The sequence below is a fragment of the Sinocyclocheilus grahami genome, unplaced genomic scaffold (genome assembly GCF_001515645.1).
Source record: "Sinocyclocheilus grahami isolate Dianchi unplaced genomic scaffold, SAMN03320097.WGS_v1.1 scaffold78.1, whole genome shotgun sequence".
In the NCBI taxonomy this organism is placed as follows: domain Eukaryota; kingdom Metazoa; phylum Chordata; class Actinopteri; order Cypriniformes; family Cyprinidae; genus Sinocyclocheilus; species Sinocyclocheilus grahami.
Window position 1 is genome coordinate 1,204,878 of NW_015505257.1, and position 18,665 is coordinate 1,223,542.

At 36.9% G+C, this 18,665-nt stretch overlaps 2 protein-coding genes across 4 annotated transcripts in view; both read left to right on the forward strand.

Moving 5' to 3' along the window:
- Positions 1 to 7,815, forward strand: part of LOC107586147 (Kv channel-interacting protein 1-like) — a 39,265-nt gene extending 31,450 nt beyond the window's left edge. For all 3 annotated transcript variants that reach the window (XM_016273399.1, XM_016273401.1, XM_016273400.1), the window contains exons 2-8: positions 5,129 to 5,253; positions 6,009 to 6,078; positions 6,193 to 6,263; positions 6,353 to 6,460; positions 6,539 to 6,643; positions 6,969 to 7,031; positions 7,346 to 7,815. In XM_016273399.1, coding sequence (XP_016128885.1) covers positions 5,129 to 5,253; positions 6,009 to 6,078; positions 6,193 to 6,263; positions 6,353 to 6,460; positions 6,539 to 6,643; positions 6,969 to 7,031; positions 7,346 to 7,393 — 590 coding nt within the window. In that variant the 3' untranslated portion in view covers positions 7,394 to 7,815. The remainder of the gene's footprint in view (positions 1 to 5,128; positions 5,254 to 6,008; positions 6,079 to 6,192; positions 6,264 to 6,352; positions 6,461 to 6,538; positions 6,644 to 6,968; positions 7,032 to 7,345) is intronic.
- A 1,335-nt stretch (positions 7,816 to 9,150) lies between these two features.
- On the forward strand, positions 9,151 to 15,768 carry LOC107586148 (nucleophosmin-like). Its single transcript, XM_016273402.1, is given in 10 exon segments — positions 9,151 to 9,277; positions 10,661 to 10,740; positions 11,050 to 11,169; positions 11,287 to 11,380; positions 11,504 to 11,622; positions 12,857 to 12,900; positions 13,001 to 13,073; positions 13,159 to 13,350; positions 14,048 to 14,122; positions 15,057 to 15,768. Coding segments are annotated over 10 exon segments (879 nt in total). The 5' UTR covers positions 9,151 to 9,237; the 3' UTR covers positions 15,099 to 15,768.
- The last annotated feature ends 2,897 nt before the right edge of the window (positions 15,769 to 18,665 follow it).

Sequence of the window (18,665 nt, forward strand, 5' to 3'; positions counted from 1 at the left end):
TGCTCAAATCTGCATTTGAATCATCAGTGGCAAATCCTTTAAATATGAAAACGTACTTACAGGCTGTGAGTCAGCATTATTTGTCAGAGCACTGGCTTTGTAGGCTATACTCTCCCAGGAAACAGTCTTCGTCCTCCGTAAAATGCATTGCTCACATCTGAATATTTGGGTTGAACTGTTCTGGAACAGTGTTGTAAATACAACTTAACCGCTGATTTAATTACAGCATTGACCCGAATATAAGACAATGTTTTTTTTCTTGGAAATACATCTGAAAAAACGTGGTCGTCTTATATTCAGGGTCTAGACTTTGACATGTCAATAAGACACCCACAACAATAGGTGGCGCCAAATACGCATAAAATGAGTGTGCCATGAAATACGTAATGTAACGCGTGTTGCAAAGATAGCGAGTAAAAACAAAAGAAAAAGAAAACCTTACAGCTGCATGAGTCGTGACTGTCATGTTAGCCTGATGGGACCAAACTCCCTTTGTGATTTTAAAACGTAAGACAGTACCCAGATTTGAAGACTACAGTAAGATTGAACTTCTACTGTTAATAAGATTTTGGTAGGCTACTATTAGATGGATAGCCTAAATGTCCTAATTCAGATGGGCTACCTGTTTAATTCTATATCTTCTTGCGTGACTGTGTTGGTGCTTTTATGTGTTCAGAAAATGCTGAGCACTATAAAGAATGAATAAAACTCATTAGGGGCTGAGAGTTGTGTTACTGGCTGTGCTAAAAAAAATCATAAAGCTTTTGTGACCAAATGTTGAGTACAAGGGGAAAATTGAGGTAATAGATTGGCATGGAAAGTTTAATCCAAAATAGTTTGGAGCCCTATCAAATAGAGAACTATGTTTTCACCAACATATGGTTTAACAACAGTATGGTCCTATCCTGCATTAATTCAGGAACACACCCCTGGCATTAGCAGCCAATCTTATTATAGGTAGCCACGCCCCAAAATCACACTATTGGTCGAGCCAAAGGTGACACAATGGATTGCTCAAACGAATTGAGCTTTCGAAAGCAGCACAATGTTCATACTCTTCAGGGAAATCAGCCTACGGATAGCTTTCTTATAGTTCCCTCTGCACACTTAATCATCAATATAACAAAGTGAGAAAGTATTTTAACATCTCAAATATTTTAAAACTTTAACCGTTAGCACCATCTCTTTATGGGTATATATGTTCATCTCTGGGTGTTTCAAGATATATGGGAGGTTAAAGTGTGTGTGTGTGTATAAAACTAGAGAGAGCGTTTATAAAGGGCTGGAGCATTTATAAGGAGATGCAATGGCTCTCCAGTGTTCTGTGAAAGATGAAGGTCTTCCCTCAAGCCACCCATGTCCATTTTCATTCATTCTACTGATTTCCCCCATCACCCCATCTGCCTCTCTACCCACAACCAATCATTTTGCCGGAGCTGACACAGCAGCAGCAGAAGCAAGGCCTGCAGGGGGCGAGTGCAAAAGTGTGTATGAGCCTGTGTGTGTAGCTCAAAACATATGAGTCATCCAAGTTTCTTTCCTACCAAAGTGAAAGTCTTTGAAGTGGAGGTGTACATTGTGAGTTTGCCCCGAGCACAGTTTCTGTTTTTGCAAAGGGAAACAGTGCGTTTCTAATCATCGCCGACAATCCCATGATGCTTCCGTAATCTCACCAGCTGCACTGGTGAAGAAAAGGTTACCCACACTAAAGAGCGAACTAAAATTATTTAAGATTACTTGCTGTTTAAGGGACATTCAGTAGTTAGCTAGCTAGCATTAGCATTGTATTCCTTTGTGTACTTTAAGTACTGATACCAGTAGTTGATGGAGTGATGGTGCAGTCAAATATGGTTGTTCAACGCATTTTGTCGGGTAAAATCCAGTCATTTCAATATCCACACAATCAGGAATTTTGTCTGAGAGTAAATTATTTACCCGCAGATTTTGCATCAGGTTCAGGTTGGTCATGCATGGATTCCAATGCTGACCAACAGAAAGCTGCTTTGTTTGAAAGTGACTTTTGTGTGAGCTGTGCTCAGTGTTGCCAAACCCCTCCCTCAGAAAATCTCTAGAACCACCCTCAAAAGTTTTGAGGGTGGTTTTTCACAAAAAGTCGCCAAATATGAAAACAAAATACAGGTAAATTTGGTAAAGGTAAAAGGAAAGTAAATATATATATATATATACACACACTTTACAAATGATAACAGTATAAAAAAAATATAACAAAAGATTAAATATAACAAAAAATTCGGAAGTGAAATTAGGAAATGCTTGTGATCTGCAAGCACATCAAACATGATGGAAATGATGGAAAGATCATAAAGCTTTTGTGACCAAATGTTGAGTACAAGGGGAAAATTGAGGTAATAGATTGGCATGGAAAGTTTAATCCAAAATAGTTTGGAGCCCTATCAAATAGAGAACTATGTTTTCACCAACATATGGTTTAACAACAGTATGGTCCAATCCTGCATTAATTCAGGAACACACCCCTGGCATTAGCAGCCAATCTTATTATAGGTAGCCACGCCCCAAAATCACACTATTGGTCGAGCCAAAGGTGACACAATGGATTGCTCAAACGAATTGAGCTTTTGAAAGCAGCACAATGTTCATACTCTTCAGGGAAATCAGCCTACGGATAGCTTTCTTATAGTTCCCTCTGCACACTTAATCATCAATATAACAAAGTGAGAAAGTATTTTAACATCTCAAATATTTTAAAACTTTAACCGTTAGCACCATCTCTTTATGGGTATATATGTTCATCTCTGGGTGTTTCAAGATATATGGGAGGTTAAAGTGTGTGTGTGTGTATAAAACTAGAGAGAGCGTTTATAAAGGGCTGGAGCATTTATAAGGAGATGCAATGGCTCTCCAGTGTTCTGTGAAAGATGAAGGTCTTCCCTCAAGCCACCCATGTCCATTTTCATTCATTCTACTGATTTCCCCCATCTTTGAGGGTGGTTTTTCACAAAAAGTCGCCAAATATGAAAACAAAACACAGGTAAATTTGGTAAAGGTAAAAGGAAAGTAAATATATATATATATATACACACACTTTACAAATGATAACAGTATAAAAAAAATATAACAAAAGATTAAATATAACAAAAAATTCGGAAGTGAAATTAGGAAATGCTTGTGATCTGCAAGCACATCAAACATGATGGAAATGATGGAAAGACACAATGTTGGGAATTTGTGTTATGTGTCACCAAATTGCATCCCTGTCCTGCTCAAATACAACAGACAAGAGATATTATTATTCTCCAAAAACAAAAACTTTATTCATACAAACTTATTTCCGTCAACACACTCTATTACTACAAAGTAAGTGCAAAATACTGCCTCTCAGCACACGACACGATGATGCACTGTGTCTCTCTCTCAGTATCTGGTTGACATGACTGTGCATTAATTGTGGTATAACTTTTGTGTCCATGGTTAAAACAAGATGTTCATTTTTTTCTCCGGCATCTTGATTGATGCTTATAATGAAATTGTGGTGTGCGTCATGGCGTACTGGTGTGTTCACTGCGCAGACTCATTGGCATGATTGAGAGCAAACGCGAGCGGTCACGGGCCTACGGCAGGGTGTGGCCAAGTAAAAAAATCTCCAAAAAAAACGCTAATTTTATTTAAATATAGCTAAAATAGCTCCTAAAAAAAGTCGCAGCTACAATGAGAAAGTAGCTAAATTTGGCGACAAAATCACCAAATTGGCAACACTGGCTGTGCTCCATACATTAATACCCTATTGCCAACAGACAATGGATCTTTTTCGCCTGCAAATTTTTGACCACACCTTTAGACGTTGTACTGACATCTATTGATGTGGATCAGCATGATGGTCTCTAAATTTGATGCAGATTAGACTATATTATAATGTAAATTATAATAGTCAGTTTTAGAAAGTGTTACCGAGCATTACAACTTAGGATTTTCTCTGTCATTAAATCTTTCCAATTTGTGTTTGCCATTGTTCAATGTTTATGTCCGTTATTTGTCTTCCCGTTGTCTCCAGTGGTAAAGCACAATACTAAGTGTTCCATTGTTTAAAATTATTTTTTCACGTCACCAAACAACACTATGCTACTGGCATATTTACAGAGGTGGCACCCAATTAGCACAAGGATTCTTTCCAACATTTAGGATTTTTCCCCCAGTTTTTTAAAAGCTGTTCCCATCAAAAATGACTGGCATACAAAAAAAAATGTGTGAAAAAACATTTATTTTTGGAATTGAGTAGTATGTTCTTTGATTGAACATTATATTATGAACCACAAATATTTTTTTTTCCCACTCAAAAAACTGAGATGCAAAATCTCAGATCGTTAAGGCCTATGTGCAATAATTTCCAATAAGAGATTCAAATCCTGTGCAAACTGAAAGAAAACAAGTTATAATATAGCATAATGAAAGATTCACAAGCAATTTTTTTTTTTAAAGGCCAGTCATTTTTGTCCAGAAACACTATAGGATTTTTAGGGCTAATTTATTTGTATATACTCATATAGCTGCATGGGGTAATTATAAGCACCTCTGATTTGGAGTAATTCAATTGCAGAAATTTTTTCGAAATCCCATCTTGGTGCAGCAGGACATGATACAGGATGCATTCGTGGTACCAGGCTTTATCGGGACATACAATTGTATATCATCTGCGTGGCAGTGGAAAGCAATATCATGACTACGCATAATTTCACCTAAGGGTAACATGTAAATAGAAAAGGTAAAAATATGTGGGTTAATGTGTAAAACTTAAAATCAAACTACTGAACAATAATAAAGTATTCATTATTAAGTCTCTTGCTTCCAATGTTTTAAGAAATTCACAAGTGTCTTCTAGAGTTTCAAAAGACAATATTTTCCCACACGGTGCTCAAATTTGCTAAGATGAAGGCTGAGATTTCCATGTGAATGCAGTCATTTATCATCCAATTCTTAGCCTTACTCGATCAACAACTGTCTTATTTGTCTCACTTTTATTTCTCTAAAGAAATTTGAGAAGGTGCATCTGAGAAAAAGTTGATATTTACTGTGCTGTGAAAGAGCAACCTCTGAGCAAGCAGTGCTCATTTATCAGCCTGAAACTGACAGGTTGCTTGCTTTCTCTCTCTAGATAATGTAGATGATGAATTAGAGATGACAATGGTCTGCCATCGGCCTGAGGGTCTTGAGCAGCTCGAGGCGCAGACGAACTTCACCAAGCAAGAGCTACAAGTCCTTTACAGAGGCTTCAAAAATGTACGCTGCCCGGTATTTCTCTTCTCATCCTTTGCATCACTCCCACATCTGCACATTTACTTTACACAAATATCTTTTGACACATTTTGGAATCTGATAAGAAGCTTATAGTGTGAATGTAATGTATCCTTATGCCTCAATATCTTCTCTTATGAATCATCACATCTCATCTGCATATACTGTCCCCGTGGTTCTGTTTGCCGTGTCTCATCTGTCTTTAAAACTCTGTAAACTCTTATTATTCCTCTATGCATTATCCAGCTTGTCACTAATCACTGTGTGCTAGCCTCAAGCAACAGTCAGCTAGTCATATTTCACAATACCAACATTCACACGCTCTATTAGACACACATAAACAGTAAGGCTCAGCAACCCACACAGGAGCTCATATTTATTGGGTTAAAAAAGCTTTACCAAAAACACTGTGTGGCATTTAATGGCAATGCTTCTCAACCGGTTTCGTTTGAGCCTTGAACCCCATCATATTTTTTACCATTCTCACAAAAATAAAATGTGATACATAACTGCAGGTGATTTGTAGAATAATTAAATTTATTTTAAAAATCACATTTATAATTATAATACAAAAAGATTTTAATAATATTATTATTATATTCTATAATTTAACTAATCCAATTACATCTACTAAGGGCCTGCGGAGCTTCAATTATTATATCCAATATGCATATGCAAGACTCCGTTTCAATCCAATAATATATTTATAATTTTAATAATATGTTTTGTTTTCCTCTCAGGAGTGTCCAAGTGGAGTGGTGAATGAGGAGACATTTAAACACATCTATGCACAGTTTTTTCCACATGGAGGTACTTAAAAAGAAGGGAAAAAAAGGAGATCCTTAAATATTACATTCATACAACAGCTACATTTTAGAGAATGACAGTGTCTAATGTTTTCATCTGTTGTCATCGCTGTACCAGATGCCAGCACATATGCACATTATCTCTTCAATGCGTTTGACACCAGAAATAATGAATCCATCAAGTTTGAGGTATGAACAATGTGGCGTTCTGACACAGCAAGAAATATTATTTTTTTAGTGACATTACACACAGGATTTATTTTCTGGCTCTCTCTCAGGACTTTGTGATGGGACTATCTACTCTACTGCGAGGGACGGTCAGAGAGAAACTAGAATGGACATTTCATCTCTATGACATTAACAGAGACGGATATATCAATAAGGAGGTATATCATATTTAAATAGGCAGCCATAATTAACATAACTTAATTCAATAACTCACTCAGTCTTCATGTACCTCACAGGAAATGACAGAGATAGTGAGGGCCATCTATGACATGATGGGGAAGTACACGTATCCGGCTTTAAAAGGGGATGTACCAAAACAGCATGTGGATGTCTTCTTTGAGGTCAGTATTTAATAATTATTTAGTGAATGTAAAAAAAAAATAATAATAATTTACATTTTGCAATAAAATGACAAAATGAATTAACATAAATATATATTTTTTTAAATTCCCAATATACTCAGTGGTGATTCTCATTAATTAAATTCTAGTTATTATAATGTGGTTCAAAGTATACTTCATTTTCTTATTGATTTATAAATTTCTTTTGATTTTGTGATAAAACATTTGTATGAATAGTTATATTCATCCGTAGCAATACTCTGTAATTTTTACAGACAAAAAAAAAATGTCAGAGCAACCCAAATTAATTTTCTCTCTCCTATAGAAAATGGACAAAAACAAAGATGGAGTTGTAACATTGGAAGAGTTTGTCCTTGCATGTCAGGAGGTATGTTCATAGTACATGCTGTAATCTATTTAAGTCTTAATTTGGAACTGCATCAATACTTTTTGACATATCTTTCTGCTAGAATAGTAATAGTAATCTTAAACATGCAAAATGATTCATGGCTCAAAAACAGCATTAGTTACTTGAAAAAGCCACATACTGTACGTTTATAAAATAAAATAAAAAATAAAAAAACGAAAACCCTCTGCAATGGTCATGCAATGGGATCAAGTTTCGCTGAAAAGGTTATACTGCCTCAGTGTGGTCAAACCGATGAATTACATCTAAAAGTTTCTCTCTTTTTTTCCCACCAGGATGAAAACATGATGAGATCCATGCAGCTCTTTGAAAATGTGATGTAGAGAAGAAGAAAAGAACACGAAAGAATGCAAGAGGGATTTTACGTTTAAATATATATTTCACTGATCTGAGTTCTGGGGGAATATGATGGCCAGAGAGGGATGAGAGTCTGTGGGCTTTGTTTTTCTCTCTCTATTCAAACTTTGTAACATATTCAGTGTTGTTTCTTGCTGGTGTTTTGGGAAATTGCCCAGAATCCACTTTGATCCAGCCACGGAAGACTACATATGTTTGAAAGGCATTTCCTGACTAGTCGGTGATGATGGTCAATGTCCTTCTTCCCTACGAAAAAGAAAGCTTGAGTGGCTTTTTTCATTTGCTTAACCCTAGAGCTCAGGACTTTACATTTGGTGTACTGGAACTGCATTCAAGAGGAAATACAGCCTCCTTTGCTTGCTTTCTTTGCCAAAAGAGCTTGCATGAGAAAAAAAAAAACTGCAGATTTGTTCCCTATCAGTTGCTTGAAAATATGCTGGCCTTCAAAAAAAATCTAATTTTATGATTTATTTATCTATGACACAGGGTTTAAAGGATACTTAATTGAATGTTGATTTTTGTCTTGTTTTGTAAGCGTTGTTTATTAGCAATTGTTGTTTCCAGTCCACCCGCTTAATGTAGCTATGTCTATCTGTCTCAGTACTTGCCAAGCCATTTTTGCCCACCAGATCATAATGAAACTGCAGATTTGTTCCCTATCAGTTGCTTGAAAATATGCTGGCCTTCAAAAAAAATCTAATTTTATGATTTATTTATCTATGACACGGGGTTTAAAGGATACTTAATTGAATGTTGATTTTTGTCTTGTTTTGTAAGCGTTGTTTATTAGCAATTGTTGTTTCCAGTCCACCCGCTTAATGTAGCTATGTCTATCTGTCTCAGTACTTGCCAAGCCATTTTTGCCCACCAGATCATAATGAATAAGGTGGGACAGAAGTTAAAAGTGTGTGTGTCTAAGTAAGTCGGGAGTATTAAGGAAACTACAAAATCACAACTGTATTCAAACCCAACAAATGACAATCTAGTCCCTGGATACCCTTCTGTCTCCAGATACCCCTGCATACTTTCAAGAAGGACAAATAGAAGGAAGGAAAATAAGTCAGGGTCATTTGGAAGACATATAAGCTATGTATATTCTTGCAAGTATGGTGCCACATGAAGAAGTGTCCGATGAGGCAGATATAAACTGTGAAAAAGTATCAGAAATATGCTGTGCAATTCAAATCTCAGTCGAAACCGATTAAAAACATTTGTGGAATAGCATTCAGCTGGGTTTTCTAATTTCATTGTTTATACTCTGAAGATTTGGGGTCATTCTGTTGGGTTATTATTATTTTTTTCCTAGGTGCTGGTAGACATGAACGGCATCACTTTATTGTGAATTATTATTATTATTTAAAAACTTGATGACATCTTAAATTCATAATGTTTAATGTTAATCATTTATGTAAACGTTTATGTTTCACTGCTTGCTTTGCTAAAGAGACAACAGAATACATACATAGGCTATATACTAATTAAACTACAGTACTTTAATAATCTTTTTCTTTACTTTGAACAAACATTTTTACAGTGCATTTATTTTACTGATGCAAACAATTCGCAAATGGAACATTTCATTTAAATCTTCCCAGACACGCTTTTAGCCGGATAAATGTCAAGCTCTAGACTGCAGAGCGCATCTCAACCTAGCCCCAAACTCGGTGATATGGAGCTCATTCATTGGCTGAGCAGGAGAACCGTCCCAGTAATGGGCGTGATATACTCAATGTGGGTTAATGTGTCCATCCTGCACTCGAGCGCACGGCACAGTTCAGTCTACGTACAGCCACTCATATAGCCTACAGAGATGGATCTCGAACAAATGGGTCCCCAAACCTTCCTGTACGGTATGTGATGCGATAAATACTTCTCTTGATCCGTTCTTGTCATATAGTCTATTAGATCACACGTATTGTACATAAACTTGGCGGTATGCACTTGTAAGAGCATGGCGTTATCGCAGCCTGCCAACTACCCCAAGTTATATTGTCATACTTAACTTGCTTAAAAACACGTGTTGATGTGTTAGCTGGTATACATGCATTGTAATATAGCTATTAAATGGCTGGATGTGGAGTGACATTAAACTACAACACGTGTAGAGCATTCGCACTAGATTATTCATATGGTGGTAGTTAGCAATTAATCTGACACCTATGTGTCTGTTCTAGCCTTTGATCAAATTCGAAATAAAATTACAAATTAAGTTATTAAAACAACGAAACCTCCACAGCTCGTGCCTCCCTGCACGCGCTCGCTAAACACGTGCACTCACTGGCGCTCCAAAATGGCGTCACTGTGCTCCACGTGTTCTTAGACGAGACAACGCTTCAAGTGTCTGAATTGCGCTCGCTAGCCTTTAACTTCAAAATGTGTTCTTAGTTATGTCATAAGTCAACTGAATGCTCATTAGGTGCTTTTCTTCTTCTAAATTTCGTTTTCCTAACAAACACACCCAGGTAATTTGGTCTAATTATACCAACGCTAACAGCGTTTAAAACTATTGCCATCAGTGTTCTCCATCATCTAACGTACTTGCTTACTATAAAAACGCGACCCTGGTTTAAAAATGTCGTCTGTATTGTCAGGCCTTGAGCAGTAAATTTAAATTTCAAGCTGTAGAGCAGGGCTGCCCAAACTCGGTCCTGGAGAGCCGGTGTCCTGCAGAGTTTAGCTCCAACTTGCCTCAACACGCCTGCCTTCAAGTTTCTAGTATGCCTAGTAAGAGCTTGATTAGCTGCTTCAGGTGTGTTTAATTGGGGTTGGAGCTAAACTCTTCAGGACACCGGCTCTCCAGGACCGAGTTTGGGCAGCCCTGCTGTAGAGCATCTCACAAACCTTGCCACGTGTAGTTCCTTGCTTCCACATGAAACCATGGCTGCGTTTTAAATGTAGTTCTCTTATTAAAAAAAAACACGATGCAGTGAAATGCAGGCTATAAAAATTATCGTGAACGAATCATTCTTTGGAGCCAGATTATTTAAATGAATCGGTGATCATGATATTCCTTCACGAATCGGATTGAATCAGACCGAGCGGTTCACTGACTCCTTTATAAACCTATAGATCAGTATTGTGGACCACGTGCCAAAGTAAATCACTTCATTGGTTTGGAGAGAGTATTGCTTGAGAATACAGGTTTGCAGAAGTTGGTTAAACTTCTCATTAAAGGAGGGATCTTAATGCTTTTTTAAAAATACTTTTAAAATAAACTTTGTTTGTTTTTACAGGTTGTCAGCTCCAGGCAGGCAAGGAGGTCCGTTTTAATCCAGAGGATGACAATTATGATCATCAGTTATCAGTCAGAATGGTATGTGGCCTTTTTTAAACGGTCCTCCAATTTTCAGTAACTTTTAAAAGTGAAAAAAAGTGAAGTGACATGTGGTCAAGTATGGTGACCCATACTTGGAATTAGTGCTCTGCATTTAACCCATCCAAAGTGCACACACACACACACCGTGAACACACACCCGGAGCAGTGGGCAGCAGGGCACCTCAGTCGTGGCGGGGAGCAGTTAGGGGTTCGGTGCCTTGCTCAAGGGCACCTCAGTCGTGGTATTGAAGGTACCACGACTAAATTTCATATACAAGGCATTTGTTTATTTGTTAATTGTTGCAGGCCTGCGTTGATCCCACAACAAAAGACGAACTGAACGTTGTGGAGATCGAAGGGCAAGATTCAGAGGGTCAGAAGGTCAAGGCAGTTCTGGCCACACTCAAGCCTTCCTCTCTACCCAGCGTAAGTACAGTGTCCATCCATTGAGCAATGTCATTTCACACATCTTTTGGGTAAACTTGAGTTGATCTCCATGAATTGCTCTTGTTGATTTTAACTAAAGATGTGTTTGTATCGCAGGTGTGTTTGGGTGGGTTTGAGATCACTCCACCTGTTGTGTTCCGTCTACGCTCTGGTTCCGGTCCAGTTCACATTAGTGGACAGCATCTCGTCAGTGAGTATTTCATAATACTTGAAGAGGTGTATGATTATTTGGGATTGTCTTGGATAAGAACTAATGGAAAACTGCTTTGGGAATTTTCAGGAAGCTTCTTATTTTTTTTAACTTTTCTTTCAGTCATGGAAGGAGACCAGTCCTTTGATGAAGACGAGGAGGAAGAGGAGGAGGAGGAGGAAGAAGAAGAGACACTGACCACAGCTAAGAAGAGGCCAGCGTTGGTGACTCAGAAGCTTTCAGTAAGTTCTGGAATAAATTAGGATCCTTTAATTGAGATCTATATATATATATATATATATATTAGGGCTGCGCGATATTTAACGCGCATCTTAGAGCCGTTGTTCACTGACGAGCTGCGCAAAACCACTATCATATTCTCGCGATTTTTTGCGCAGCTCGTCAGTGAACAACGGCTCCGTGTAGTTAATGCTGCTCAATGTGAAAGCCCGCAGGTGATGGAGATTTACAGCTGATTACAGAACCGGCTTTCTGACAAGATGCGCATTGAATATCGCATGCGATTTATCGTGCAGCCCTAATATATATGTATGTGTGTAATTTATTGACGGTACACCTTCATCAGTAACGATATAAAAATGCATGATATAGGCATGTGCTATGAGTGACGCAGACGCTCACACAAACAAGAACACATGCTGAATTGAGTCCTGTGATGAGATTGTGAATAAAAAAATTAATATTATTTGAATTTAAAATAAACATTTGCATTTGAATGCAAAAATGGTACAATCGAATGTTAGGAGTGCGTCAGGGAGCGTCATCAGTGGTGCATGAGATGCGGTGATAATGTAAGTGACGTTGCATTTTAATGTTTTGTTAGTCTAGCCCACGAGACGCGCCGCTACTGTGTTATTCGTTCAAAATATTAGCGAAATATAGTAGCTCAATGCGTAGAAGATCTTGATTAGGTTAAAACCGAAACCAAGCCATTCACACAGAACGCATATTCAGCACATTTTTACACTGACAAATATGCCTGCTGCACTCGCGTCTCATGCAAGAGATGCAAAGTTAAAACAGTTTTAACATTTAGAAAACGCGACGCAAATTTGTGAAGGTTTATTTCATTTCACTGCGTCTCATATGCTTTTAAATGCAATCTGTGTGATTGGCGATTTGGCTCTTTGTATTAGGCTAAGCAATGCATAAACACATGATGCTGTTTTGTTCATAATTGTTTATGCAGTTAACAAAATTATATTTTATTTATATATGTTAATTTAGATGTTATGCACGTTTTTATAGACAGTTATTTGAATTGACAATTAATGCGCTGCATTATTTTGCTCATTGCGCCCTCCTGTGGCCTTGGAAAACAAGTCAAAAGTTTCCTTAAGACTTATTTAATCTGCATATAAAACATTAGAAAAGAGATATTTGTTTAAATTTTATGTTTGATTGTAAAAAAATATATATATGGATGGATGTGTAATTTGTAACTTTCTCTCGTAGAAAAAAATTAAGTTGGATGAAGAGGAGGATGATGAGTAAGTGTTGTCTTTGCCATCTATGTAAAGTCATACGTATTTAGTGTTTTAGAAATAGTATTTTAAAAAAAAAAAGTAAATGAAATAATATTTCTATTTTACCTTCCAGGGATGATGATGAGGAGGAGGAGGATGATGAAGATGTTGAGGAGGAGGAAAGTGAAGAAGAAACTCCTGTAAAGGTAAAATTAGTTAATCAGGCCCTACATATTGTAGAATGTTTAAAAGTGTGATCAGAAATGCTTATTTTCCCAATTGTTCTGTCAGGAAAAGAAGGCACCATCCAAACCACAGACCCCTGCACAGAACGGAAAAGGACTCAAGGCCAATACGCCTGCTAAACAGAACAAGACTCCTGAAAAGAACAAAAAGGATGACAAAAAAGCACAGTCGCCACAGACGCCACGGGTTTTCACTGTCCCAGAGATCAAAGCCAAGATGATGGCGAGTGTAGAAAAGGTATGTTTTCCTTTGCATCCTCTCTGCATATTAAGTCACAATGGCTACGTTTACATGCAACCAAATAATCTGTTTGTAATCTGATTGATGGCTCAATCGGACTGAAAAGCTTTATGTAAACACCTTAATCTATCGGAATGAAATTTCGATCAGGTTGAAGGGGGTGGTTTATTCCTTTTCTAATACAATTGAGAGTGCATATAAACACTCGTTCGGATTGAACCAACCCCGAAACTGAAAGGTCTGTGCATATGCAATGACGCAGAAATAGTGTAATGATGTGTAACGCACTGTATCCATAAATGGATAAATATTAATTCTGTTAAAAACAAATAAAGAAACCGTTTAGGAGAGGTTATGTGCAAACAGTGAGAAACTCTATATTTGTGCAGTGTGCATGTCAAAAAATATAAATTCCGATTTGAAGCTTGTGACATATAAACGCGCACATCAACCCGATCACTTTATTTAGTGTTCATGTAAACACTACATTCAGATTCATCAATCAAAATGAATTCAGTCTGATTGAACCAAAAATTGTGCATGTAAACGTAGCCAATGAGTTATTGTGTTTAGTAAGAAACCATTATCATTCTATGCTTTGATTGATGGGATATTATGGGAAAAGTTTGGTTAGTCCATTATATTTTTGATAAGAAAACATACCGGAAAAAACATACTTTTTTTTTTCTCTCAGGGTGTAGCATTGCCAAAATTACAGCCGAAGTTTGAGAACTATGTAAAGAACTGCTTCAAAGTCACAGAAGCAAAGGTATGTGCACTGCTATTGTGTTATGTTGTTTTGATATATATCACCCCACAAATCACTGTAAAACTACGTTCTTGCAGCCATGATGACTTTGTCAGATAAATGACTGGAATCAGGGACAGCATCTTGTTACACAGAAGGTGCTTCACCTTCACTGCCATTACTTGCCTCCAAGTTAAGCTAGTTAATATAACGTTGTCTTTGTGGTTCATTCAGAATATTTATAGAAATTACACTCAATTATAGGAATTAATAGTGAATAGAAAATAGGCTAATCAAATTCGCTAGTGTAAATGTTTTTGTTTTAATGTATAATAATAATATTTTATGTAATAAAATAATGTTTACATTTTATTTGTATTACAGTAAATAATATTAAATGTAAAAAAATATTTTAGTAATAATCTATTTTATAATAATTAAAAAATATATATTCTGGCTGGTCTGCAACAGCAACACTGACTCTACCAATAGTGTGAGTCTGGGGTGGAGCTACCTCTTTTTTGACCATTGAATATTTGTCAATGACAAATAAGAATGTCTAAGACAGATTTTTTTATATATATACAGTGGGTACGGAAAGTATTCAGACCCCCTTAAATTTTTCACTCTTTGTTATATTGCAGCCATTTGCTAAAATCATTTAAGTTATTGGCACACAGTAGTTTTTCTAATATTTATGAAGTTTTAACATAACTGCTTCGTTGCTTTTTTTTAATATAAGAAATAATATGAAAAGTTTTAATGAGGAAATTTTCATGATTTTGGGACACCGTTTTTTTTTTTTTTTTTTGGCCCCCAAATGTTTAAAATAAATTAAAGTAAAATGTTAGTTATCAAAGAGGTGTATTCAAGTCATTGTATGCTTGAATTAATTAAGTTCCTATCATGAATGAAGGTCTTACCTGTTCTTTTGCATTTTGTTTTTTCCTTCAAGGTAATCGAGGAGCTCTGGAAATGGAGACAGAGTTTCAAATAAAATAACTAAAACCCCTTTTATTTTGCTTAAATTATTAGGCCCCTTTTTTCTGACCATGATTTTACTTTTTGGTTACCTTCAATATTATGTTTGTCCAACATACCCCTCAGTTTTTCTCAAATCCGTGCCATTCCTTGAAAAGACTAACTCGGAACATTACCTTTTTCATCCTTTGCAATCTGGCCTCTCCTCACCCCTGTGGTGTTGTCATGTGCAGGGAGTGTGGCCTTAATTTGGTAGCTTGTTTACTACCCGTCCATGGTTTCTTTAAAATGACATGGAAATGTGTATGGCATTCTGATTGGAGATGTGCCTGAGAATCAATTTACTGAATTCAGCTTGACATGATTTGCAATGCATGATTAATGGTTTTTCAGAATGGTATCAGTGATGAATTCCAGTATTTCAGCAGTTCATGTTATTTTTGTAATTGTCAATATCAGTATCCTGTAATATGCTTGAAGGTGGGATGTATTGAATGTTTGGGATTGATTAGTCAACTGTAAGAAATCCAAATGTCAACAATGAATACGTAATATGACAGTCTGTGCAGCTAAATCTAATCTCTGGACTGCAATTCAGATGTGGTTCACTTTTTTGACTTCCTTAAATCTGTTTAAATACAAATAAAGCTTATATTTCACAAGTGTTAACCCATTTAATGTGGTTCTGGAGACGTCTGTGCTTGACTGTGACATCTGTCTTTAAGAGTTTCTTAACTAGTCTGAACACCTAGCATTTAGCAAGGGGTATATAAGTCAATTTTTTTCAGATAAATCTGTTTTTATGTAACCAATGTAAAATTATGACCAGTCTTAAAGAAAAAATAAATTTGATGACTTACTAGTAAGACTAGTCGAAGCATTTAATGCACCTCAAATTTTATGATCGCTCAAAATTATTACCAGGTAAATACAATCATAATCTTAAACAATACAGCTGACACATAAGAAAGTGAACGAATAACTTGTGTCTGCCAACACTCAACTGGGGGGAAAATGTGAATAAGATTGTTTGTACTTAAAAGAATGAGAGCAAGGATAAGGGGACATAATTAGTTTGTTTTATTTGTATAGAGTTTTTCACGAAAATGAAAGCTTCACAGAAAGTGAAAGTTTCTAGGTGATGTCTATATGTACAGAAAAAAAATCATGCAGTTAATGGCATGTATTCAAACAAACGGTGAGCATTATTAAGAGCAATGATTATATGTTGTGATCAAACCTGCAGGAAAATTTGGTAGTTTTGTACGTTGGTTCGGGGTGGCTTCATCTGAGGTCTTCAGAGTGGATGGAATCTTCTTTTCTCAGGTGTTTGGTCATCTCAGATCTTCGTATGGGCTGGATCCGTACAGAAGCATGTGTCATTCCAAGTTACATCAGGATTCCCATCCCGGAGCTGCTGTTCAAACCAAGCAAAGAATTATAATGTGCATTTGATCATATATAACTGAAGTACAAGGTTATTAGATGCATTATGTGAATGCTTGGCTATATGTCTAATCTAGATTTAAACAAGAGTGTGTCTGAACCCGAGCATTATCTGGAAGGCTATTCCAGATTTTGGGAGCCAAATGTGAAAATGCTTTACCTCCTTTAGTGGACTTTGCTTTCCTAGATACTACCAAGTCCAGAGTTGTGCGACCTTAAGGAGCGTGATTGAAGACTGGTAGGTATGCAGGAGCTAAACCATTTAGGGCCTTATAAGTAGTGATATTTTGTAACTGACACGGAACTTAATAGGTAGCCAGTGCTGATATTGTATTTAATAGAATAAAATTAATAGGAGAAATCAAATTTAATAGGAGAAAATTATTGGTCATCCAATCTTTTACATCTGTAACACAATGTTATCTTAGATTATTTAGAAGTTTCAACTGGTGTTGTTAAAATATATAGTTAAGTATCATAACAATGGAAACTAATCCCATATTTTCTAATAATATTATCAAGGGGCAACGTGTATATTGAAAATAGCAGAGGGAGTAAGTCAGATCCTTGTGGCACTCCATACTTTACTGGCGTTAATTGAGATGATTCCCCGTTTAAATAAACAAAGTGGTAATGGTCGGGCAGGTAGAATCTAAACCGGGGGTCTCCAAAATTGGTCCTGGAGGGCCGGTGTCCTGCAGAGTTTAGCTCCAACCCTAATTAAACACACCTGAACCAGCTAATTAAGGTCTTACTAGGCATGCTGGAAACTTCCAGGCAGGTGTGTTGAGGCAAGTTAGAGCTAAACTCTGCAGGACACCGGCCCTCCAGGACCGAGTTTGGAGACCCCTGATCTAAAACCTTTTTAAAGCATGCCCTTGAATACCCATATCGTTTTGTAATCGATCTATGAGTAGCTATGTCATGATCTATAGTGTAGAACACAACACTAAGATCAAGTGAGAATAGTAATGAGATGCAACCTTGGTCTGACACAAGAAGTCATTTGTAATTTTAACAAGTGCAGTTTCTGTGCTATGATGGGACCTGAAAACTGAATGAAATTCTTCATATATATATATATATATATTACACTTCATATTTTTTGTTTTACACTGGAAGCAGCACAATTGAGCAGAAACAACTTTTTTTTTTTTTTAATTAGACAAACAGAATATTTGAAATGAGTCTGTGAGTTGCCAGTTCACTAGGATCTAGTTTCTTAATAAGTAGCTTAATAACTGCCAGCTTGAAGGGTTTTGGGACGTGACCTACAAATAACGAGTTAATAATATTGAGAAGTTGTTTTTCTGCTACAGGTAACAACTCTTTCATTAATTTAGTGGGTAGGCTACTACAGGATATAATAAACATGTTGTTGGTTTAGATGTGTTGCTACAGTGTGGCAATATTCACACATTTCTAAAACGGTTCACATGTTTTGCACCTTTTTAGCATTTCAACCAAATTGGATAATTGTATGCACTTATAAGTTAAATATATGTCTATTATGTTTCGACGTGTCATATACTGTATATTACATTTCTCGTTATAAGTTTGCGGCTGTAGACTGACATAGGATCACTTTCACGTAATAGCCAGCAGAGGGCAGTAAAACACCGCCTTTTACCAAGCAATTTGTAATTGAGCAATTGTAGAAGTGATGTCATGGCTATAGATATGGAAAGGAGCCAGGAATACTTCCTGTGTAAATTATCCTGAGCATTGAGTCTGTATTACTGAAGGCTTTCTCAGATGACCCCGACTCAACTGTACACATCACCTCACCTTCTCCAGTCAAAGAGGCCCTGGCACAGGTCATTACTAACCATCTGTCCGTAAAGAGCTGTGGCGGAACTCCACAGGTTCACCCTGCGGAGGCTTCGACAACATTATAATGTAAGGAGTCTGTTAAATCACTTTATAATGGACACCCCTCCATTTACCCCCCACCCAGGCCTTTAAAACGGGTCAGTTCCTGAGAGTCAGCACTTTGGGAGGAGGGAGTTGGTTGCAGAGGGCATAAAGGCATTTTTATGGTCCCACAGGATCCCGCATTTATCTGCTTGAGGACATAAGTGCTTCTTTGCTGTGGCAGGCATAATCGACTGCAAGCAACTACCAGGACTTGGTATTT